We start from the raw sequence: 26,767 nt of genomic DNA on the forward strand, positions 1-26,767 counted from the left end.
GATGCCCAGGATTGAGCTAAAACAATTTGGTTACAATATTGATCACAAGACAAGTCAAAGGAAGGAAGGATTTTACCCTGGTTGCTTTGAGGTAAATGTTCTTCGCTGAAGGTCATATAATTAGAACTTTGCCGCTGAAACATGTGAAGATTTAATAAACGGGGACCCAGAAATAATCCATCATCCTTGTGATTAAAAGTATCTCCAAACATTCTCACTTTTGATTGACAGAAGGGCCGTTCAGGTACAGCTAAATCTAGGTCACGCTTATGACGCATATACACGCACACTCAATGTCAAAAAGAAGTAGATGCCAGGTTTTTGGTCTTTTTCAAGCAGTTGGGGAGGCAAGACTTCAGTGACGAGATGATGGATTGATGCTCTCAGTCTTGGCAAGTGATGGCTCAGAGACGGTGTGTGTGTGATACTTTTCCATCAGTCCTGATCTCCTTCCTCACCCTTCCTTCCAGCCGCCACTGTCAGGACGGCAGTCTGAGAGGATATCGATATAATATAAATGAGGAAGCAGTTACCTTTTGCTGTTTCCATCACTTCCTCTTCTCGTCTGCCTTCACCTCCCACATGTCAGTAAATAAATGTCTCATCGGGAAGAGTAAACAGCAAGACTGGCAATGCAAGAGAAATGATTATAGACATGGATATTATTGACATAATTCCCATTGGAATGTTCGGTTTCTCAGTGGTATGTTCAACTCTGTGGTGTTACTTTTAACTCCCACTGGAAACACGCAGTACATTGTGTGATTAATTGAGGTCCACAGCAAATTTATGCAGTCATTGCACTCAACGCTGAATAACAATGTCCCCATCATGTCCACGTCCCAACACCTGGGAGCTGCCCATGCGACAAGTATTATGAACCACTAAAATAGCCAGTCCGGTGTCGTCATGGCAGTGACAGATATACTTATCCTCTCCAAGCTAGCTGAAATAAATTGCTACCCATTACTGCTTTGAGAAAAGAAAACATAGGTTATTTTCAGTCAAAATGAGCTTGAATACATTATGGACATCTTGTTGCAGGCATAGGTGCTAGCGGTCAACATCCAAAACTATGTTAGCGACTCATCTGTGTGTTTTATAAAATGGTAATTCTGAAATAAACACAAATGTATTGCCTTTGTTTCAAAAATAAAAGCATAAATATGGGGACAAGTGTAATACATGACTGTGAAAGATATTCATACAAAGAACTATAGCCAATGTTGCCATAATGTCATGAAATGTTATTCTGTACTTTGTATTTTCAATATTACGATATTTCTGTTTTGGCTTCACACACAGAACAACACCACACAGCATGCAATTAAAAGAAAAGATGCTTAAGTCACTTCCTTCAACCTCAATTCATACGATGGCCCATAGAAGTCCCCTGGCTACTGTTCTTTGAGTTGGAATAAACGGTGGCTGGCTGTGCAGTCAAATAAATCCATCCCCAAAAAACGAGAAAGACAAGGGGCCTGTTTGACTCCTGTGGACACACTCTGTGTCCAGTTCAGGAAATCAGGCCCCTTGTTTATAAAAATAGCGTTTTTTTTTTTTTAATTCAGAATTGTGGTGATGGAAAATTACATTTGGCTGCATTCCTGTCCTCTGCTAGGGGACAATGCAGTTGTTGCAGTCTATGTGACAGAACTGGACCACACATGTTAACTGAACGATAATTTGAAGCAGCGGACTCTTTTAGGTGTCCATCCTCTCTGCTTATTTTCTACAATCAGAATTATTTCCCATTTGGTGAAGACATTTATGACCGTGGTTAATTTCATAGAAGGAGCATACATGTTGATGCTTCATTGGTGACCTTTATGCCGAAAGCCCAGTTCATGCATGCAAACAATTCTCTTCGCTCAAATAGCTGTGCGGTTGTTTGCGTTTTTTTTGTTTGTTTGGTTTTTCCTGATAACTGAGATTACATGTTGCATTGTTTAGAACTGATGAGTTGTTTTTCTTTGCTATTTGTATCTGCTTGTAACAAAGTTGTCATTCTTGATTCATGCAGTAATCGGAAAAAATAAAATGTCAATTCATATGAGACGAATTGTTGTTCTCGGTTCCTACAAGGTGGGAGGCATCTAGTGTATCGTCAAGAATGTGTGGCATTAAACATCTGTGTGAGTTTCTGCTCTGTGCTCCCATGATGGAGATGGCTCTATTGCAGTTAATACAATGCTAATCTCAAAGACCCCCGACACTGCTATGCGGGTTAATTATATACAGTACAATGATTGTACTGTATATAAGATATTGTACTACAATCTATTATATAATTCTGTTTTTGGATTACAATCATGCATTGATACTTTTCTGTGCAGATCTGTGGAAACATAGGATAACACACCTGGAGCTATGTTTGATCACCTCACAGCTTTGACAGTGCTCAACAAACACTGCCCGAACACTCTCTCTCTCTCTCTCTCTCTAGCTCCCTCTCTCTCTCTCCCTCCCCCTTCTCTCTCTAGTTTTCTCGCTCACTTTCCAAACTCATTGTTTACATATCTACATAGTGTTGATAGTGTTTTCTGATGAAAATGAAATGATTTGCAGATATATACGCCGGTCACTCATTAGTTTGTGATTGGATGACAGAGGATGCAGCGGTGGAACCTTCAGGTACATAATACAATGGGTTTCACCAAAAACCGTGGAGGGATAAAACTAGTTTTCAGTTTACAACAACGCATTATGTACGGAGCCACTGATGGTTACACGGCGCGAAAAGATCCCAAAATAGATCTGTTCGTCATTGCCAAGGCCGTTTTGGGCACCTCTATGTCTACTGTTGTACTAGTTAACTGCTGCTTCTCATAGCCCTCAGGCTAATAAAAGTCCATACAAGACAACATTCAAAAAACCCATTAAAAAGAGTTTTTAGGTTCATGTTCTGCACTCCTGCTCTAACATTTTGGCCCTGATAGACCTGTAACTCCGCATCCGAGATGAGGCGCCTGCACTCAAACAGAAAAGGTTCAGGTGCTAAAAGATTTCCCACAGTGCATGTGCCCCTATTAACATCTCTGCGTCAAGCAATCCACCGACACCTGGCACCTGCTGATAGGCAGAGGCAGAGACGCATGTGAGAAGAAGGGAAAATGACTGGAAACTAAACAAGACAGACAGGGATTGTCGATGCCAGCAGATCTTGTGACTTGAGGATGAACTACGTACTCGTAATGTGCCGTCGACAAATACCTTATTTTGGAGGTGTAAAACTTGTATACCTTTCATTAATGCTAAATTAAACAGAGGATTAGTATCGTCTATGAGTGTATTTGTTTTTGCGCATACTGCACACGAAAAAAAATGTTTATATGATATTTGTTACCAAGTTAGCAACTCTTTCTAAGCTCAGCTGAAGTTGTTGGCCATCTGTCAGTCATCAAAAATGTCACAGTAAGAAGACCTCGTTTCCCTCGGGAATTAGCTGTGGGGAAACATATGAGCCTAAGGGCGATCGCACACCGCACAACTCTTCCAAACACAACTACGACTCAACCACCCAAAAAAAAATGACAGCTGACCCCCTGCACATTCGGCAATTTAGCACAAGGACACCTTGAGATGAGGCACCTCATACAATATATTGTACTTTTTATTCTTTTTTATTCACATTTTAATCTATAAAAAGATGGAGGGTCCTCCAAGGACGACAGAGGCTGCTACAGAAAGAGGACATGGGCGAGAATAATAATAAATGGGCATACCGTGTATTGAAAAGGCAGTGCTTGCTCCCACTGAATGCAACTGCCTTAGTATGTACGCCACTCATGTATATTTTTACCAAAAACATTCAGATTTTATCCACAATATAAAATATGCTTTCTATATTTCTATTGTTTGAATCTCTCAGTGTCTGGTGGCACTTAGTTGACACGTTAGCGTTAGGGGGGGTATTTTACTGGTTATAATAATAATAAGAATAATAATAATAATAATACATTTTATTTGTGGGCGCCTTTCTAGAAACTCAAGGACACCTTACAACAAGCAGTTAAAATCACGAGTACAATGTTAAAAACAACATCAAATAAGATAAGAAAAAATACAACAAAAATAAATAAATAAATAAAATAATGGCTTTATGGTCTGAGTGAATAGGCTTGTCGAAACAGATGTGTTTTGAGGCTGGATTTGAAATGTGTTAGTGAGTCTGAATTACAAAGGTCAGCTGGGAGTGAGTTCCAAAGCTGGGGAGCAGAGCGACTGAAGGCTCTATTTCCCATGGTGACGAGGCGAGCAGGGGGGACAGAGAGGAGGACAGAGGAGGAGGAACGAAGAGAGCGGACAGGCGTAGGAATATGGATGAGGTCAGATAGGTATGGAGGGGCTAGGTTATGAATGGATTTGAATGTGAGGAGCAGGATTTTATATTGAATGCGGTGTAAAATGGGGAGCCAGTGGAGATGTTGGAGGACAGGTGTAATATGGTTTATGTATGGTGTGAGTGTGATAATGCGGGCGGCTGAATTTTGGACCAGCTGAAGCTTATGGAGGGTTTTTTGAGGGAGACCAAACAGAAGGGAATTACAGTAATCGAGTCGCGAGGTGACGAGGGTGTGTACAAGTATAGCAGTGGACTGAGGAGTGAGAGAAGAGCGCAGCCGGTGGATGTTTCGAAGATGATAATATGCAGAACGAGTGATGTGGTTGATATGTGAGGTGAAGGAGAGGGTGCTATCAAGGATGACACCCAGACTCTTGACCTGAGGGGAGGGGGAGATGGAAGAGCTTTCGAAGGGAATGGAGAAATTGTTTATTTTGTTTAGAGTGGATTTAGTGCCAATGAGGAGGAATTCAGTTTTATTGCTATTCAGTTTGAGGAAATTTGAGCTGAACCAAGATTTTAATTCCTGCAGGCAGTTGGTAAGGGAGGATGGTGGAAGTATGGTATTAGGTTTGGTAGAGATGTAGAGCTGGGTGTCATCCGCGTAGCAATGAAAGTGAATGTGATGTTTCCTGAAGATATTACCAAGGGGAAGAAGATAGATTAGAAATAGCAATGGGCCAAGGACAGAATTTGTTTGGTAAATGAATTTGTTTAGTTTAAGCTGTCATCAGCTTTAAAAAAAACCACTGTACCTGGCTAACTTGCTCGATTCAGTAAATATTTCTACGGCACACTTTATGTTTGATTTAAATTTCATTCATTCATCTTCCGAGCCGCTCGATCCTCACTAGGGTCGCGAGTGGGTGCTGGAGCCTATCCCATCCGTCTTCGGGCAGTAGGCGGGGGACACCCTGAACCGGTTGCCAGCCAATCGCAGGGCACACAGAGACGAACAACCATCCACGCTCACACTCACTTCTCGGTACAATTTTAAGTGTTCAATCAGCCTGCCATGCATGTTTTTGGAATATGGGAGGAAACCGGAGTTCCTAGAGAAAGCCCACACAGGCACGGGGAGAACTTGCAAACTCCACACAGGAAGGCTGGAGCTGGAATCCAACCTGGTACCTATGCACTTTGAGGTCGACACGCTAACCACTGGATCACCAGGCCGCTCCGTTGCCCATCCCTGCTCTACACAATTATATAATGAAATTCAATGTGGCTTTCTAAAGCTCCTAAAATGCTTTACTGTTTCAGATACTTCTCGTGAGTGGTGCTGCGTTTCTTAATTTCAGAAAATACTATCCGATACCAACTAAGTAGAATGACTACACAATTCAAAAGCCTTTTTCGTCCCCCTTATCACACAAGCCCGTCTGTTTGTGTGGACTAATGATGATGGGCTCTAATGTTCTTTTGGAAGAAGCAATTAGCGGCTGCTCTCTCCAGACACAGGCCGCATACGCAAAGTAGAGCATAGGCAATAGAGTTTTTTCCTCGCTTTGCTTTCAGCTGAACCATTACCTGGCAATATTGAGCTGTCTGGGGCTTTAGAAGGAACGAGGAGTGCTTCAAAATGTCCGAAATAATTGTATGAAATTCAGTTTTATGACAGTACAGTGTGGGGGTGTTCTGAATGAGGGGTGAAAACACATCCCAAGAAGCCAGTGAGAGGGTGATATAGAAATATCAACCGGCCCTTCACATAAAACGTTGAACAGACAAAGAAGCACTATAAGAATGACGTCTGTCGTATTATTTCTTGCTGACATAGAGCTAACATATATTTGTTTAGAAACAGATTTTCTTCCACTCAGAGGAAATGTGATTGTGAAGATTCAGGCAGATTCTGAAGTCCATCCTCCACTCCTTCACTTGGAAGGCCGTTATGAAATTTGGGAATCCAGATAAATTTTTAATCCCCTCCATATACTACATACACAGCACTCAACAAATTGATGAATAACTAGTTTTAAAATCAGAAGTCAAGATTAATGACTGTTATTGTGGATTACATTTGACAATTTCAAATTTTGGTTCAGACTTTAGAAAGCATCATGGAACTTGACATGCTTGGTTTGCTTTCGCGGGCCACATAAAATAATGTGGCGGGCCAGATCTGGCTCCCGGGCTTTGACTTTGACACCTGTGATCTAAATGATCTTGCGTGGAAATGAATTGCATGGATATTCTCGTCCTTGAGTTTTGCCAAATCATATTTGCCCAAGGCAATGCTTTGTTGTGGATGAAATGCATCACTGTCATGCCACTTGTCTTTCAATCTTTTTGACCTCAAGTGCGTTTGTTATTCACTTGCTAAACTGAACAGGGGAGTAACTTCCAAGAGCATCTCATCATGCTAACGTCATACGAGCGCGGACTTCAAACTAGAATACTTTTGCTATGAAGCAGTACAGTACATACTGTCTATTCAGCTTTTATTTTCAGGTATCTCCATCCAGATTGGATACATAAAACACTGAAACTCTTGTATGAATCCACCAAGTTTTCTTGCGAGCTGTAGTTTATTGCAACACCTGTCTGACAGCTATGTTTTGATTTTGTCACATGATCAACAGCGCTAAGTGTCTTCTTTGGGTTTCGGATTGCCTATGAAGTCTGCATGTGATAGCCGAGGTGTAACTAACATCAGAAATCAGAGAGCTGGTGAAAAACACGTGAAAAAAGGTACAGCTGACAGAATATTCATTTATTCATTTATTTTCCGATCCAGTTCTCACAAGAGTCGCAAGGGGTGCTGGAGCCTATACCAGCTGTCTTCGGCCATTAGGCGGGGGACACCCTGAACAGGTTGCCAGCGAACAACCATCCGCGCTCACACTCACACCTACGGACAATTTAGAGCACTCAATCAGCTGCCATGCATGTTTTTGAAATGTGGGAGGAAACCGGAGAACCCAGAGAAAACCCATACAGGCCCGGGGAGAACTTGCAAACTCCACACAGGGAGGCCGGAGCTGCAATTGAACCCGGTGCCTCCGCACTGTGAGGTCAACGCGCTAACCACTGGCTCACCAGGCCGCCCTCCAATACATTTGAAGGGGATATTATAATCGATAAAATTGCTTACGGCATTTTATTTGAGGATCAAATTAAAGCTGACTCAGCACCCTAATTGTTTTGGAAATATTTTGAAGAAAAACCCTTTTTTTGGTGCTAGATCTCGTCTGTTGCAGATGTAAATAAAAATTTGGCAACACAAACATTCTCTTGAACATAGCAACATATATTTACTCATTTGGAATATATTTTAGCCCACATTAAGATGCGAAAGGCTGGGATGGGCTCCAGCACCCCCCGCGACCCTAGTGAGGATCAAGCTGTACGGAAGCTGAATGAATGAATGAATGAATGAATGAATGAATGAAAGATGCGAAAGGGTTTTTTTCATCGTGGTGAGGACATCTGTAGAAGATGCAAATGATATGATCATCTTTCAAGGGTGAAGTTGATCCGAAGTTTTGGTCGTCAGCTTTGTTTCGAGTTATCAAAGGCAGCTGAGCCAGTTCATTCCTGTCCTACTTTGTCTCATGTCGTTTTCTTTCCCAGTCCCTGTGATGTTTTTCGTTCAGAGACACTCTGACACTGCAGTGTGAACACAAAGGTCAGGCAGAACATCAAATTGCTGAAGCAAGCGTTGCCTCATTATACAATACAATACAATACAATACATGCTGATTTATATAGCGCTTTCACAACAGTGGCAGCTGTAACAAAGCGCATAACAAAACAGTTAACATAAAGAAAAATAAATAAGACATAAAACACGGAAGGTCGTACAGTTCTAACCACTTTTCCGTCACATGCTTTGTTGTTTGAAGCAGTTTGAGATGAAAGTGGAGAGAATGAAGAATCATTGAATGATTTGAAAAAATGAAAAATACACATGCAGCATGTTTGTATGCATTACACAGGATTGCTTCAGGGAAGCTTTGTCAGTCGAAAAGCGCCAGTTCGTGTTTGTATTTTGTCAGCAAAACTCTATCTGCTGCAACAAAATGAAATTCCACATGGGAAAGAAAACTTGCTCCAACAACAAAACACTTACATTTTTATGATGAATCCATACGCAGAGAAGATGTAAACCATCAGCAAGGATTGTTTGACTGTAGTTGTTTTGAACTCTTGTACTTAGTGTCCAAAGGAATTCTACTGCGATTTGGAAGGATGCTGCCACATTGACTTGTACAACTTGTACAGCAACTAAATTATGCTTTACATCTGACCGTGAATTAGTATATTTACTTCATGATGACTATTCCCTGCGATTGGCTGTCAACCAGTTCAGGGTGTCGCCGCCTACTGCCCGAAGACAGCTGGGATAGGCTCCAGCACGCCCGAGACCCCTGTGAGGATAAGCAGATTAGAAAATGGATGGCTGCATTAAACTATGAGCTCTGGATATTTCAACATAAAATTTAAATGCACTGTTTTGATAATGTGATATTTTACTTAGCCACACATTATTATATCCAAGAGGAACATAAGCGACTCAAATATTGCCTATAATGATTGGAGCTACTATCATGAAATTGAATATTTTGTCATGATATAATGGGTAAATATAAACAGGAAGATATTTTGTAATATTTGTAATATTTTTGAATTAAGGGTTAGGTTTAGCAAACATCCTCACAGATTACAGCACAAGGTATTTTTTTTAGTTTAAAATAAAAAAAAAAGCCCCAATGATGTTCTAGTATTAGAATGTTTTGAAATCAACATCAAAAATGTGTTTTGGGAAACAAGAAGCCATCTTTGATTCAAAATTGCTGTTGACCAATGAAATCGTTTTTTGTTTGTTTGTTTTTTAAGCCACAACAATTTTCCTTTCTCCTGGGGAAATACCCCTGCCTTCCTGCCTGCAACTTTGATTCAAAAGTGCACTAGCAGACACTCCAGTCGGTAATTCTGCAGATTCAAAAAGGATCGCTCATCATCAAAAATGTGGCCTACAATATCATGTTACATAAAACAAGTACATTTTTATAAATAAATATTTTGCAAATCGCACGTGTATTTACCAACTTCTACTTCAATACAAAATATAATTTCAACAGTTTATTTTGTTTTTGTTTTTTGGAAACAGTAGAACATGTGTTATCGCCTGGCCAGTGAGCATACATATTGCGCTGGGATGAAGTAATTATGAGTACATGTGTCTCTGCATTGTATAAGAGTTATTTCTCGATAATATGGAGTCAGCAAGTCGGCTGCATACTTAATTCCAATGTCATTCTATTTTAGTCACACATCCCCCCTGAGAGACGGAACAATCAAGAACAATCTATCGGAGCCTCCCCTTTTCCTTGTTCTACTTGTGGTGTGACGGGACCCGCCGACTTCAAAGGTACTACGGACTCCCTCTTCATACCTCCAGCCTATGCTAATCACTTTGTTCAGCTCATCATTGCAGCAATTATATTTCCTGGCAGTGTTTTTTGTTTCAACATCTGACACTTGTTTGTCCCCATAAGCCCTCCTCTGGGAACTGTCTCACTTTGCTAGTTAGCTGATTGTTTATTGGTATTTCAATACGCCCCCCCCCCCCACACACACACACATTTGAATATTCCACACAGTTAAAATGTGGTGAGTGTCAATTGACACATGTGGTTAAATTGATTTATAATAACTTAACCGTTTCAATATGCTCCCAACTGTTACACAACTCAAGCCAATTTATTAAGAGACTCTTTGTAATTGCAATTAGTATGCAAAGTATGTTGCGGTTTTCATTACTGGATACATGAATGCCAAAATATGTGACACATTCACCATGTTTAGAGTGAAATGTTGCAACTCTTCTAAGAGTGCATATTACGCTATCACTGCATGACAGATGTGTCATTCTCATTGATGAGTGATTATACCTTTGGAACAACAGTAACAAAGTGTTGCATCAACAGGCTGTAACGCTGCCTGTATTGTCTTTGTGAGAATTTGAATGTTTGAATTGTAAAATGAGAGGCGTTGCACGTTTATGAGAGACCAGTGCAATGACTGTTTTTCTTTTTTTTTGTGGGGGTTGGGGGGGGGATTCCAATTATATTTCAGCCAAATACAGCTGGGCCTCGCCAACTCAGTTGAATAAACAGAATACAGAATCCGTGACACTGTGGAATAGTCTTACTTTGGCCCCTCTACAAATTTGACTCTTACGGGGCCCGAGAATTGTCACCATTTGCTTGTTTTCTGACTCGTAAGACAAGGACTTCTGAAACAGTTTGTTGTTCAAGAGTGGCTTGACACAAGGAAGCTGAAACTTATGTCTCGCATACAATTTTCACAACATTCAAATCTTTGGAGCTAGTGAATTTGTTTTTTTAAAATTAGTTTTCAGATACAATCCTCAAAATTAAAATTCACTAACACTTGACATGTATCAGTCTGCGTGGAATGAATGCATGCATTACTCAGGTTTCACTTTCTGAATAGTAGAATAGTCTTCTAATGTGATTAGAAATGTTCTCTTTAGGTTTATCTACTCCAAAATGTGTCTGCATCATGTTGTCAGAAACATGAACAATGAAATGAAAGCAAAGCCCATCAAGGAAAAAAAAATGCTGAGAAATGTCAACCTAACCTAAGTCACGATTCACGAAATTGAGATTGTATACTCCGAATGGTCAAAGTGAAAAGTGAAGTTCTTTGAGAGGCACTTATTACTCTACAGCGGGATCCTAACATAAAATATGCACTGATAACTCTATGTTTAGTAAAATACGAACAGAAGTTCTCAGCAACAGTGTCAACGTAAGATGGCTTCAGCTGCCAGGGGCCAATTGTTAACCCATTCACATGTAAGTTGAAGAATATATGGTCATTTGGCAGCCTGGCTGTGTTTGATCGGGGAAATGTCGATCGTGATGATGTTTAATTAGTAGATAATGCCCAAGCATGTCTCGCTGCGAAAAAGAAAATGTTTTTGGAATGTGGTTGAAAAGCATAGTACCCGGAGAAAACCCACGTAGGCACGTAGCGAACATGCAAACTCCACCCAGGAAGCACGGCGCCGGAATCAAACCCAGCACCTCTGCAGTGTAAGGTGGGCGCGCTAACCACTGTGCTGCCCCATCAATAACTTGAAACAAAACAAAACATTGTTCTCTTGATCTCCAGAGTTATATGGAATCACAAATCTCTCACTGAATTTAAATTGATAAAAGTTGCTGGTTCCATTGAAAATGAACTTTTGTCGCAATGCCACCTCCTAAATTATAATGCAGTGCTACACTTGTCGAGTCAAAAGAGGTATTGCTTGGCTATATCAATCAGCTCTGGAAAGTTTATTTCATGCTGTTTCCACCATTGAAGTGGATCAGCCTGTTTATAAATGACTGTTTTTTTATTTTGGTAGCGTTCAGCATGATTGATTCCATGATTGCCTTGCACCATGCTCCTTACTTGTCAAATTCAAAACAATGTGAAAATGACTGCTCTAATGTGGTCTGTTTTTTTTTTTCCTCCCACGACCGGCATACATTATAGCAACATTTACTGCTGTGTGTCTTCGATTCAATATTGAAATAATTAGGCTGAGTTTCTGGCTTTATTTCTTTTTTTTTGCAACAGAGGATTAACATACTTTGAATTGTATCTTGTGATTTCTTTTTTGGTTTATTGTCTGATGCTGCCAGACCAAACCTACTAAAACTATACATCTTTTGAAAAGTACCTCATCTGCTTTCTGTGCCATGTTGTCTTTATAAATGGGGTGTGTCAGCAGCCATGAAAACTTTTTGTTTTGATTAAAATGAAAAATTCCTCGTCTCACCCCCCCTCGGGTGGTGTCCGTCCCTCATTCAGCTCGGGTCCTCTACCAGAGGCCAGGAAGCTTGAGGGTTCTGCGCAGTATCCTTACTGTTCCCAGGACTGCACATTTCTGGACTGAGATGTCCGATGTTGTTCCCGGGATCTGTTGCAACCACTTATCTAGTTTGGGGGTCACTGCTCCGAGTGCTCCGACCACCACAGGCACGACTGTCACCTTCACCTTCCAGGCTCTCTCCAGCTCCTCTCTGAGCCCTTGGTATTTCTCAAGTTTCTCGTGTTCCTTCTTTCTGATGTTTCCATCACTTGGGACCGCTACATCCACTACAACGGCTTTCCTCTGCCCTTTATCTAGGATCACGATATCTGGTTGGTTCGCCATTACCATCTTGTCAATCTGGATCTGGAAGTCCCACAGGATCTTTGCTCTGTCATTCTCCACCACCTTCAGAGGTGTTTCCCATTTTGACCTTGGGGTTTCTAGTACAGACTCCGCACAGATGTTTCGGTAGACTATGCCAGCCACCTGGTTATGGCGTTCCATGTAGGCCTTGGGTCTTGTCTGGTGTGGTATATCTGGGCCTCAATGGCTCTGGTGCTCAGGGCCTGCTCCTGAGCAGCCAGGATGAGTGCCTCTGTGCTGTCCTTCAGGCCAGTCTCTAGCCACTGATAGGACTTCTTGAGATCAGCCACTTCAGTTATGGTCCGGTGGTACTTCCCGTGTAGGGGCTTGTCCTCCCATGATGGTCCCTCTTCCAGCTCCTCATCCTCTGTTCCCCATTGTCTGAGACATTCTCTGAGTACGTCATCAGTTGGAGCCTTCTCCTTGATGTAATGATGGAGCTTGGATTTTTCTAGTCCCCGGCCTCCTTCCTTTCACAACACAGTCTCAGGGTGCTGGATTTCGGATGGAACCCTCCATGCATGGTTAGGAGCTTTCGGGTCTTAACGTCCGTGGTCTGAATCTCTTCCTTTGGCCACCTTATTATTCCTGCAGGGCATCTGATCCCTGGCAGGGCATAGCTGTTTATTGCACGGGTCTTATTCTTGCCATTGAGCTGGCTTCTTAGGACTTGCCTCACTCGCTGGAGGTATTTGGCCGTAGCAGCTTTCCTTGTTGCCAGTTCGAGGTTGCCATTGGCTTGTGGTATACCGAGGTACTTGTAGCTGTCCTCAATGTCTGATAGTGTTCCTTCAGGGAGTGAGACCCCTTCAGTGCGGACTACCTTTCCTCTCTTAGTCACCATCCGACTACATTTCTCAAGCCCGAATGACATCCCGATGTCGCTGCTGTAGATCCTGGTTGTGTGGATCAGGGAGTCTATGTCCCTTTCGCTCTTAGCATACAGCTTTATTTCATCCATGTAGAGGAGGTGACTGATCATAGCTCCATTTCTGAGGTGGTATCCGTAGCCTGTCTTGGTCATTACTTGGCTTAGGGGGTTCAGTCCTATGCAGAACAGCAGTGGGGAGAGTGCATCACCTTGGTATATGCCACATTTGATGGACACTTGGGTAAGTGGCTTTCCATTGGCTTCAAGTGTGGTTTTCCACATCCTCATCGAGTTCGCAACGAGGGCTCTTAGGGTCCTGTTCACCTTATACAACTCTAAGCATTCAGTGATCCATGTATGTGCCATCGAGTCATAGGCTTTCTTGTAATCAATCCAGGCTCTGCATAGGTTGGCACGTCGGGACCTGCAGTCTTGTGCGACTGTTCTGTCAACCAGGAGCTGATGTTTGCCTCCTCTGGTATCTCTACAATACCAATTCAAAATCCGTAACATTTTAAATATGAACATCAAATACTTTCCTAATTAAAAAAAAAAAAAAAAACTACCGGGAAGAAATCATCATTGGTGTCTGTGTGAACACGTGCACTTTTCCGAAGCCATACGCGATCATCATCAATTGTTCTCATGATTACTGTAATCATTTGTTATTGATAATCAATGCCTTAAATGTGCAGTGGTTGTGTCCGTGTATGATTGTCAGGGGGCTTATAAGTGTGCATGTGCAATAATGTATCCCATGTTTACGCCAAAGGGGGAAAGCAAGCCTACAAGAAAAAACATGAATTCCCCCGGTAATGATATAATCACTCGCTGTAGGTTTCATCAAATACCACACACCTCGAATTTTGATGAACCGTTTTAGTTATGCATTGGTAAAATCCTTTTACGTGAAAAATGAAAACCTGAAGACAGGAATTCCATTTCTCAAGATCCTGCTAGTTTGGAGAGCCATGCTGACAGAGAATCTTTTCAAGATATATTAACCACAAACACAGCATGAATTATTGTCATGGAAAATTTTCCTACAAGTGGCGACTGCATCATTTGCAAATCCAATTGTAACTGTGGCTGTGAGTGTGTTTTAATGATTTTATTCCGTAGATGTGATTTATTTTCTAGAGTTGCAGAAACTGTATTCCATACTAATTAAATGTATTTATGCCTTGAGACCACTTCCAACACAACCATTTTCCTTTGTAGTGGAAATAAAATGTTCCCTTTTTATGCCCCCTTTGATGAGTCTACACCAGGGGTGCCCATTAGGTAGATCCTGATCTACCGGTAGATCTAAGACAGGTCCCCAGTAGATCCGAGGAGTGTCTGGGGAGAAAAAAAAAAAAAAAACAATTTGTGTGTCTTTGTACATGTTAGTAATATATATGTTTTGTGTTAATGTACGCTGCACCCTGATCATCCGATCAGTCTCATTTTCACACAAAAAAAAATAATTAAAAAACAAAATAAAGCAGGTAAATCTTGAATTTATGGTGGCGCGTGATTACGTCACCGGAAGTTGTTTGCGCTCAGCAGTCTGCAATTATCGTCATTATTCTCATTCAGAGTTTGCTTCGTGTACCATTTACCGAGGGCACGGGCAAAGAATAGGAATCGAGGAGGGCCCAGGGAAGCACTTTAAAACTGTACGTGTGAGCTACAATAGTTAACAGGCTGCAAAAGTGTATCGAATGCCTCAGTTTCAGGCTGTTTCTCATCATGGTGTGCATGTGTGCGTGTGTGTGCGTGTGCGCACGCGTGCCGGTAAGGGTAGATCCCGGGAGGTTAGTTGATCGAAAAGTAGATCTTCGGTCCAAAAAGTTTGGGCACCCCTGGTCTACACAATAACTGTCCACAAATTTTATGCATGTCTTTTGTTACACTTTTACAGTATATGTTTCTTCCATTTTAGGTTAGATCTGAAGAGGGTGACTATATAGTTAGGAAGGGGGATCAAAATCCGCAGACCTTTTGTTGTGTTTTTACTTCTTGGTCATTGGTGAACACCTGTTAATGTAAAGCTGAAAAACCAACAAAAAAAGAAAACAAAAACATGACGTTACAGAAGCAGACTGGAAATCTTCAAACGCTGGTCCTTGTGCGTTCTGTGCTATTTAAGTAAGCTTGATATGTCGGTGTTTGATGATAAGCCGTGAGGTGTAGTTGACACGCTTGCATATCCTGCCATAACATTCACTTTATGAAATAGGATGGCATGGCCATTGACCTTCTTCTTGTTGGAGTACAGATTACTACAGTTTCTCAAGCATTTGCAGTCATCATTCACTGTGCTACTTCATTGTTGCAAAAAAAAAAAAATATCAACATTTCTAATGAAAGAAAAGGATACAAAGGATGCAAAGCAAAGCAAACTGTAATTCACTCACATTGAATGTGAAGTGTACACCTGACCCTCGTCATGAGTGTGCTTTGGCGAAAAGGTGAAGAAAGACAGATAAGTCCAAAAGAAGGGAACGACAAACATCAAGGCAGGATTTGGTACTTTGAAGGGGTATGGACTGTGTCATTGCCGTGATTTATGGTGAGGAATGAATCTTGTTTATGCATAGAAATACATACACATGATTGCCTCCTTTGTCCCGTTGTCTGTAGCGTTAGCATTCATCGACCAACCAGGAGCACGGTGAGCAAGTGGTTAGCGGATCTGCCTCACAGTTTTGAGGTTGGGGAAAACATGCGATCCCAATGTTTTCCCTGTGCATCTGGGTTTTCTCCAGCTAATCAGGCTTCCTCCCATTTTCCTCCTAAAATTGTCTTCAGAGGTTTACCCAAACCTGCACTCAGTTCATGTTCTCACACAAAAGAAGTCAACATTTAAACATGTAAATGCACAAACCTAACGGCTATCATCTTGCGCAGGGGTGCTCAAACTTTTTGGATCGAAGATCTACTTTTCGATCAACTAATCTCCTGGGATCTACCCTTACCGACACACGCACATGCACACGCACACACACACGCACACACACACGCACACGCACGCCCTGATAAGAAGCAGCCTGAAACTGAGACATGCAACGCACTTTTGTACCTGACATGCCAATCACGCGCCACCGTAAATTCAAGATTTACCTGCTTTATTTTATTTTTAAATATTGTTTTGCTGAAAATGAGACTGATAAGATGATTAGGGTGCAGTGTACAATAACACAAAAAATATATTATTAACATGTATAAAGACACACAAATGGTTGTTTATTTTTCTCCTCAACACTCCTCGGATCTATTTGGGACCTGTTTAGATCTACCGGTAGATCAGGATCTACCTAATGAGCACCCCTGATCTTGCGTATCTGCTAGGTCTGTATTGTTGTGGACCGCTATTTCCAAACCCGTGTATTGCAACCTTCATGTCATGCCACCTTTGGTAAAAGATATCAGTGTTTACGAGCGTGACAGTGACATGGACTAAGGCTTGCAACTGTGATCTGGAAATCACAATGTGTTGGATTTGCGCCTGCGGCAAGGCTTGCACGTCAGAAAGCATTACTGTTCTGTGGATGACCAATTCTCCATTCAAGCTATGATTGTTCATTTGCAGGAAAGAATGGATTCCTCTTTCATCAATCGGATGTTCGTTTTCTCACATTGACGCAGACCATTGACAAAGTTTGTCTTGATTTAGTCAAGAGTTGCCTCTTCACACATGCCGCACATGTCTATAGCTACTTCAGACATATTCTCACCTCAGAATAATAATGAACTTGCACAGGAAGAATCTGACGTTCTATACACCTTACAGGATCGTGCCAATGTGGTCACGTTTTTTATTCAATCACAAATCACAGACTATCCTCTTGTGACAGATGTCAGAGTCCGTATATCTTTTTGTATTTTCAATTCAACCTTACCTTCCGCACTTGTGTATAAAATGGTCTCCCCCATAAATTAGATTTTCCTCATTGTTTCATGAAAACTGCAACCAGTATAGTCACAAAACCATGTCTACATTAATCAGCATCAGTATTGGCTTTCAAGGATCTGAAAACCCAAGATGGCAGAGGTAGAATTTGTTTGAAGTAAAATGTGTGCTTTGGCTAAATAAATGGGAAAGACTACATTCTTGTAAGAATCAGGGAATGGCAAAGTAAATGATGGAGGGGGCCACAATTTTTCATCAGTGCTACTGGGAGGCCACATAATGCCACACACTTTCAACACCACAAGTATCTAGTAGTGAATGGTGATGTTACTTGAGTTAGTTCAAAACGTAACTTTAAACTGTACAGTGGGCCCCCCGTGTTTGAGGGGGCCCCTTCTGGAGAGCAAAAATCTGTATATAGTGAACGGCCACTGAAATGCATTGTAAAACAAAAAATATTTTCTTTTTGTCGGCTACCCCGACATTTTCACACACACAAAAAACCCCCCACACTGATAAAGTTACAATCTGCATTTCACTTTGGTGTGAAATAACTTAGAGCAAGGGTGTCCAAACTTTTTGCCAAGGGGGCCAGATTTTATGTGGTAAAATGTCGGGGGGCCGACCTGGGCTGACATTCTTTACATTGAACAACAATATTGTTCAACAAATTTTAGTAAGCCAGTCTGTTTCACATTTCCATTTTTATTTTCATTGCAACAATCTTAAGAATTTCTTTTGGTTCATTTGAAACAGGAATTTGAAATATGACATATCAGTCAATATAAACACGGAGTGATGTCTTGTTAACTCGTAAGTGATGCCCTCTAGTGTCTAAATGCTATTACTCATTTAGTGAATTCTATTACTCATTTAGCCACTAGAGGGAAGCAGTACTCTATGAAACATCACTCACCAGTCTACGAGACCTCAGTCAATGCAACACGTGTTCCATTGCGCCCAACCTGCGGGCCAGACGGCACTGATTTTATGACAGGGGCCGAGGGCCGGATGAAATTCGACCGCGGGCCGGATTTGGCCCGCGGGCCGGACTTTGGACATGCCTGACTTAGAGTGACTGCACACATCACCAACATGTTTGGGCTGACTAGAATGAAGATTGGAACCCTGGCACTCATCTGTGACCTCTGACCTGAACGATGTGCCCTGCGATTGGCTGGCAACCGGTTCAGGTTGTCCCCCACCTACTGCCCGAAAACAGCTGGGAGAGGCTCCAGCACGCCCCACGATCCTTGTGAGGATAAGGCGGTTCAGAAAATGGATGGATGGATGAATGACTAAATGGACAAAATTACAGAAACACTCCACAATAGTGTAGAAAGTCCTCCTACAAGACCGGGCAACGTTATAGCTGTCAGGGGGCGAGACTGTGTGAAGATAATTTGGAAGTTACAGATTATTAGACATCATAGAGCGATCACATATACCATATTTTTAAGAGCGAATCTAAAATATCATTCACTATTTGGGCTGGCTGTGCATGTGTGAAAGGGCCCCAAGTGTGTGGTGTTTAACTCCCTTTATTGTGCCAGTAATTGGTGAATTATGCTTCCATTTTGTTCCAGTGATATTTGCTCAAAACCAATACTGAGTGCCATCCTTTCTATCAGGGTTTGTCTTAATTAGCAAAATGGGCCTGAAACTTCAGAACGCAAACACATAATTGGCATCCAGCAGAGCAGCCTCATTCATGCGTCTGCTGTTCTGGGCTTTGTGAATCCGAGATATCCCCGCGCAGGCATCGCCTTTTGCGGAGAGAATTGAGGCTTTTCCCTTTTGGCACCGGTGTCAGAGAAGCGCAAATGAAAGAGATTAAACGAGCACAGATGCCACTCTCTGTGCTATAAAACTCTACCCTCTGTGCGGTCAGCCATTTTAATTGTTTCAGCTTAATGTACCGTGTTTGTGCTTTTTATGCAGGAGGATGAGCTCAAACATTGTACAGAAAGCACAATCTCCAATAGCCAAACTTTCCTGTGTTTGACTGAAAGCTGGGACATGCTGTAGGTGCCACACAGCCTTTCTTCTGGGTCTGGGTGTCTTTATTGACCTGGTACCCCTCCCTTTCCCCCTCTCTCCTCTTCCTCCTTAACCTGAAAGATCAGGACAAGTGCAAGCAATACTGGACATGGAGGACTATGAGGTTCGCTCAGCTGCCAGCATCCTGGCGTCAGTGAAAGAACAGGAAGCGCGTTTTGAGCAGTTAACCCGAGCCCTGGAGGAGGAGCGTCGCACCCTGCAGCTTGGGCGGGCCAATGCGCCACCCAACCCACCCACCAGCCAACCGTTAGCATGGCAGCAAGTGGTAATGCAGGTAAATGTGTGAGCATGCTGGACCATCCCTCTTGTCTGCACCGCAACATCCCATACATGCTGCTCGTTCCATCTGAGCAAGCTCATTCCATCATCATGTTTGTTCTTCATCGATGGGAATCAATACCAATTCGGTTTAACCTCTGCCGTTTTGAGGGACCTGCTCACATTGCTTGAACCCTGACCTGGATGTTCTGTGTATTACTTTTTGAGGCAAACTGAGTGTGCCTCTCCCTCTTGCTTGCTTTGCCTTTTTCGTCTAAGCTGCTGCTTGACATCCTATTCCATCCCCTTTCAATTTCTGGTCTTTGATATTGTCTGGTGATTGTCTGGCGATTGAACGTGGCCTCTCATCCAGATGGAGGAGTCCTGGCCTGGGCTCCTCTGCTGACTGGATCCGCAAGGAAATGTAGGTTGGACAAATGAGAAAGCTGTAATCTTCTGAACATGTCAACCAACCCATCAGCAGGTTGATTTTGATACTTCAGACCTCTGCCAAGAGAACGGATCTACCTATGTTAACCCTGGAGAACCCAAGAACCCTTTTCTTCTTTGGAAAATGATGAATTATACATTAAATGGCTGTTATATGTTCACTGAACACCAAAATATATATTTTGTCAAATATTTAATGTTTTAATCCTAATTTAGGATTTGGGCCAAATTTGACTCTTTGGGATTTAAGGCTAGCATTTGAGTAGCAGAATTTACAGGGGCCAAATTAGTCCCCATGGATTCTCCAGGGTAAAATGACTTCCAGGGTGAAGAAACAGATGAACCAATTGATGAGACCTCACTGTTTGATGATCCAAATGCATGTTTTTCTTTTAGACCACTTTTCTTTGGACATTCTCATTGCCCATAATGAATTTTTGAACAGCACCTCTCAGAAAACATTCCTTTCAATAAGCAGAAATCGAAAGCAATTTGTCCGTGCAGCATCTGCAATGCTCAGATGCGGCCTGTGTATTTGTGATAGAAGTTCAAAGGGCATTTATTATTGATAAACTAAGACCGTCAGAAATTATTATACTTTCCTTACAGTTGCCTGAGGTCGAATGATCGAAAGGGCCTCGCACCGAGGGAGGAAGGGAAATGTGAAAGTGTTCATCTTTTACTCTGCATCCTTTCTATACTCAACTACCAATGCTGTATGTGTCTATGTGCAATACTTGTGCTTGAAAGAGGAACTAAATGTACCGGTCCTCAAATGTTTAAAGGAGGGTGGCCCGGTGGTCCAGTGGTTAGCACGTCAACCTCAGTGCTAAGGTACCGGGTTCAATTCCAGCTCCGGCCTCCCTGTGTGAAGTTTGCATGTTCTCCCTGGGCCGGCGTGGGTTTTCTCCGGGTACTCTGGTTTACTCCCACATTCCAAAAACATCCATGGCAGGCTGACTGAACACTCTGAATTGACCCTATGTGGGACTGTGAGTTTGCTTGACAACCAGTTCAGGGCGTATCTCGCCAACTGTCCGAAAACAGCTGGGATAGGTTCCAGCAAAATGGATGGATGGATGGGTGAACACTCAGAGGTTTGGCAAAAGAAAATGAATCTGACACATTGCATTAATATTTCAGCTTCTCCGCTAAAGAATATACCTCTGGGTGTCATAAACCACTTAGGAGATCTTTTTCTTTCATTGGAATCTACCCATTTTCATTCATTCATTCATTCATTCATTCATTCATTCATTCATTCATCTTCCGAGCCGCTTGATCCTCACTAGGGTCGCGGGGGGTGCTAGGCCAGCTGTCTTCGGGCAATAGGCGGGGGACACCCTGAATTGGTTGCCAGCAAATCGCAGGGCACACAGAAACGAACAACCATTCGCACTCACACTCACAACTAGGGACAATTTAGAGTGTTCAATCAGCCTGCCACGCATGTTTTTGGAATGTGGGAGGAAACCGGAGCACCCGGAGAAAACCCACGCAGGCCCGGGGAGAACATGCAAACTCCACACAGGGAGGCCAGAGCTGGAATTGAACCCGGTACCTCTGCACTGTGAAGCCGACGTGCTAACCACTGGACTACCGGGCGGCCCTTCTACCCATTTTCCTTGTGAGTAAAGGTATTAGAACACAGATGTCAAACTCAAGCCCCGGGGGCCAGATCTGGCCCGCCATATCGTTTTGTGTGGCCCGCCAGAGCAAATCAAGCATGTCAACTTGTTCATGATGCTTGCTCAATTCTGAACCAAAATTTCAAATTGTCATCTGTAATCCATCATAACATAGAGATGTTGCGAGCAATATCTCGTTACATACTGATTACATTAATGCCAACAATGGTTGAACAAATCCTTATTCTTGAATTCTGATTTCAAAAATAGTTATCAACCAATTTGTTGTGCACTGTATATGTAATATATGGAGGTGACTAAACATTTATGCAGTTTTACAAAATTCACACTCATAATGGCCTAATGAAAACATAAAGTTACGTTTTCTCAGGGAAAACGTAACTTCAATGTGGCCGGCGAGAAAAATGAGTGTGACACCCCTGTATTCGAATAAGTGACCGTCCTTTTGCATTGATGATTCATATACACCTCATTGCTAAAAGTATTCGCTCCCCTTTCTTGATTCACTTATGACCTCAATGGAGAACTAAACAGCAACAAATTTAAAGCAAGAATACATTGTTTGTGCCATCTCATTTAAAAACAGGGTAATCTGATTAGTAATGCATTTGTGAAGTTAATTCATTAATGTAAGGGCAGCGCCATGTTTGGCCAAATTATTTTTAGCTGCAGACCAGATGCGACATCTTACACAAGTTGTGCCTTTCCTGCTAATGTGGCGGTCTATTAAATTATATTGGTCGAGAGACTGTTGAGAACGATGGGTTTTATTCAACCCTGTGTACACCAAGCCTTGAATGGAAAGCAGTGTGTACATCAATTTCTTGAAGTGAAAGAGCTCCACAAAAAGAAATCCAGGTGGCTTTGCTTAGTACCAGGAGATGATGAAGTTTGTGATCTCGGTTCATTACGTAGCGTTTGTGAATCAAATCGTATATGTACTTGTCATTGCTGAATATTTACTCACCGTGCTGTTTTCTTTGAAATGAACGTGGGCAAAAATCTGTGAACAGACCGTGTGTCGTGTTCCTACAAATTTGCCCGCAAGTAAGAGTGAAAATACCTAAAAAAATGGCAGCCCCCTCAAAAGCGAGTCGATGCAATGTTTGAATACATATATTTTTTTTGAAATTAGTTTTGGTATAGTTGGCTTAGTTCCCCTGCGAGTGACATCCCTTTCTTAATTCATATGGTTTAATAAGACGTTGGCCCACCCTGAGTGTATTTGTCAAAAATTTGTCACCATTCTTCCCGAAACACAATTAAGTTGGACAGGATGGCGTGACTTTCAGTCATCAACAAAGGTGTTTTGTTGGTTTGAGATCAGGACACCGTGCCACACCAAGCTCTATCATTTATGTCTTTATGGACGTTGGAAGCAGCAAGGGGCCATCCCCAAACGCTTCCCACAAAGTTGTGATCACGAAACCGTTCAGACCTTAACCTGTTCACCGAACCTCTTTGGGATGAATTCGAGCGGAGACTGAGACCCAAGCCTTCTCATCCAACCTCACAAGCACAATGCACTCTAGCAGGAATGGTAAATAATTCCCACAAACACACTCATAAACGCACTCCTAAAAAAGGCAACAGAAGTGCAGGCCGACAGCAATAGCTTGTTTCTCAGGAATTTGTGACACAAATTCTTTTAGCTCGTCAATTTCAATTTAACCGTTTATGAATCAATGCAAAGAACATGTTTGTGTTGTCCCTTTCTGTGTCACACATCGTTTCTGTCAGACACTCCGTTAGCGTCTTGTTGACGTGATCATCAAAAGAGATTCAGTGACACGGATGGAAAACATTTTTGAATTTCCGTCCTTTGACAGTCCCTGCATGCGACCACTCATACGAAAACACCCTTTCTTCAATTGACATTGCACTCGCCTTGGCAAATTGATTTTTGCCCGAAGGTGCGTCATCATCAACGCTTTGAAAGATCAAGTGATGTATGATGGGAAGTTCTATGTGTGGAGATAGACAAACGAGATACAGACAGTGCCATCCCTCTGAGGCAGCAGAAGAAAGTGACCTCATTTCACCAGACACCTCATCTCCCATCTTATGCCGTGCCTGTTGATAAGAAAACACGGGATAATGTCATGCATTGTGGTTATCATAAACTGGTGGTTTAGTGTTTGAATTATTTGGGTGGTTTCTGGCACTGCAAAGCAGTGTCATCGAGAGGTCTGTATGTAGAGTTTTCAAAGAATTTTCAGCCTGAGAAGGGAGGGAATAGTGCAGCTTTTGATCGGTGCTGCTGCCTGTGGTGTGGATGTACAGCCCCCTACCCTGCGATGCCACTGCAGCACTCAACCAACACTCGGCCCAGTCGCCCTCCACCCACTTTCATCTCCGCACAGCCCCCAGCCCCATCTAGGCACAATGCGCACAAAGGGCTAAGGGTGATATAGTGACATAAGATCTATCCGTCCACTGGCTGGGCCTGGGAGACCCTGTACCCTCATAAATCAGCCTCCTAACAATGAGCCTTAGTTCCCCCCTGCTCTCTTTTTCTATTCCTCCTCTATCGCTACCCTGTTTTCCACACTCTGTGCCATCAGAAACCTTCTCGCCCTCCATAAACACCCTAATTACTTTAGTGTGAAAGTTGTCCTTTGTTTATTTTTTCTCCTCACACTCTTCCCAAAGTCCTCCTTTAGCACATTTTTTCTTATACTGCTGATATGTGTAGTAGTCAGTAGAGAATACCAAGAATGTTGCTTCTTGGTTTTCATGTTTCCATACAAAGCCCTGCTTAGTTTAAAGCATATCAAATCATCTGGTAGTTGTTGTGATGGCTGACAAATAATGCTGCACGATTGCACGGTATTGTGCTTTGTATCTTGATTGCGGTGTCGATTTTTAACATGTATCTAAAAAAATGACTTTTTTCACGTGGCTCCATATATTATACATGTTATTTGGTCTTTGTAATGACCCTAGATATGATTTCGGTATGACATTTTAGATTCCATCTGATTTCAAACTCAGATTAAAGAATATGATTCCTTATGAATTTGTCTCACATTTTTGCAATCCACATTTTGCATGTGCCATTATTGCCATGACCATTTTTTTTCGATATATTATACAGGCCTACTAACAGCGAAATAGGCTCTGCCGGTATGAATCCATCCATCCATCCATTATCCAAACCCGCTTATTGTCAGGAGGGTCGCGGACGTTCTGGAGCCTGTACACAGAGAAACAACCATTCGCGCTCACAAGCACATCTTGGAAGAATATAGAGTGTCCATTAACCTACCATGCATGTTTATGGGATGTGGGAGGAAAGCGGAGGACCCGGAGAAAACCCACGCAGGCACAGGGAGAACATGCAAACTCCACACAGGAAGGGTGGAGCCAGAATCAAACCCTCGACCTCTGTCCTGTGAGATGTGCTAACCAGTTGACCACCATGCCGCCGCCCACATTGATTTAGACTAAATATGTCAAATCTTTGCTATATTTTGGATGGGCATATCTCATTTATTATCTCTATGTTTAAAATATTGCATCTACCCGCTTATGGAGGACGCCCTGTTTACTTGTTTTCCCATCGGCGGCATCGTCTGCCACAACCACAGCGTACATCTCAGGTTGTGGTCAAGATTTTGCTTAAGTGAACTGAAATTTAGCACTCGCCATCGTGAATATACTTTTTCTTAGCACTACATTGACCGATTTTACTCCCACACTTCAGCTGGTCCAGAATGCCGCTGATCGCCTCTTGACTGGTACTCGTAAGAGGGAGCACATAACTCCTACTCTGGCATCCCTTCAATGGCTCCCCATATATTTTAGAGTATTTCCAAGATCCTCTTATTTGTTTTCAAATCTCTAAATGATCTCGCGCCACCTTAACTCTCTGAGCTCATCCGCCCCTACACACCTGCCCGACCCCTCAGGTCTGCGGACCAGACATTATTAGAAGTACCAAGAACTAAACTGAGGCTCAGAGGGGATGGAGCCTTTTCTGTTGTTGGTCCCTCTCTCTGGAATGACCTCCCACTGAACATTCGGCAAGCCTCCTCACTGCCCATCTTCAAAACCCTCCTCAAAACTCACTTGTATTCTTTGGCATTCGACTCAGCATGACTTTGATTTGTTCTTGGTTTTACTGTTTGGTGCTTTCTACCGTCTTTATTACCGATTTGTTTTACTGTTTATTGTATATGTTAAATTGCTCCATGTACAGCACTTGCATGCAGCAGGCTGTTTGAAAGTGCTCTATAAATACTGTTGACTTGACTTGACTTGACAATTTTCCGTAGCGCCTTGTAAGACGGGCTTTAAAACGGTAGTGTGTGAAAACAGAGGGCATGCATGTGTTTGAATCGTCTTGTCTAATTGCATGTATCTCAGCACCATAACAACAATAAAGGACCAACGAGTTATTCTATCTTTTTCGCATAGCCCTCCAACAAAGTGTCGGCTTTGTCCAGCAGAGTGACAAATATCCATTTGTAAACCCATACATATGCAGAACATGGGTATTCAAAAGAAAAATCTGTACACGGAAAGGTTTAATCTCAGCTTAGATGGCCCATGAATCACACCACTGATTGTTCAAGGCCACATAAAGTGAAAGACCGTTTTGTGTTGCGGTTCGACATATTTCTCTCCTTTGAACAGATATGAAGAAAGAATGGCTCGAAATGGAAATGCCTTGTAGGGTGAGCTACTGTATTTATACCCCTCTGTGGTGGGCTTCAAACCTTCAGCGTTGAAATCAGCCCACGAGACGACTTAATGTCTGCCCTCATCCAATTCGCTGGCATTTGATCCCAATCCAATAGAGCATTCGGTTTGCCGAAAGCACAAAGAAGGGTATCTGGAAGCTGCTCCTATTTTCTTCACTTCAAATCCTCTTTAAATACACCAACTGACAGAGTCAGTAGCTAGAAATCCTGCATACAGATATACTCTAGGAAGACCAATGTACCAGTAGTCCAAACTTAGCACACCTTGATACTTTGACACATAATCTAAATGAGTCCGTATGTTTACAATGAAGTCCCTCCCTCTC

General features: G+C 42.3%; 2 protein-coding genes across 10 annotated transcripts in view; one reads left to right on the top strand and one right to left on the bottom strand.

Moving 5' to 3' along the window:
* The window catches only part of arvcfb (ARVCF delta catenin family member b), a 220,626-nt gene that overhangs the window by 65,178 nt on the left and 128,681 nt on the right, over nucleotides 1-26,767 (top strand). For 5 of the 9 annotated variants that reach the window (XM_052066960.1, XM_052066958.1, XM_052066957.1 and 2 more), the window contains 3 exons: nucleotides 9,620-9,722; nucleotides 18,430-18,572; nucleotides 19,439-19,652. In XM_052066960.1, the coding sequence (XP_051922920.1) occupies nucleotides 18,478-18,572; nucleotides 19,439-19,652 (309 nt within the window). In that variant the 5' untranslated portion in view covers nucleotides 9,620-9,722; nucleotides 18,430-18,477. The remainder of the gene's footprint in view (nucleotides 1-9,619; nucleotides 9,723-18,429; nucleotides 18,573-19,438; nucleotides 19,653-26,767) is intronic. The other 4 variants (XM_052066963.1, XM_052066962.1, XM_052066966.1 and 1 more) reach the window with 2 other exon arrangements.
* The window catches only part of LOC127601606 (uncharacterized), a 96,587-nt gene continuing 74,556 nt past the window's right edge, over nucleotides 4,737-26,767 (bottom strand). Inside the window, exon 2 of the mRNA XM_052067022.1 lies at nucleotides 4,737-5,326. The gene's annotated coding sequence lies outside the window, so the exon portion shown is untranslated. The remainder of the gene's footprint in view (nucleotides 5,327-26,767) is intronic.

Source organism: Hippocampus zosterae, chromosome 6, assembly GCF_025434085.1.
Source record: "Hippocampus zosterae strain Florida chromosome 6, ASM2543408v3, whole genome shotgun sequence".
Classification (NCBI taxonomy): Eukaryota; Metazoa; Chordata; class Actinopteri; order Syngnathiformes; family Syngnathidae; genus Hippocampus; species Hippocampus zosterae.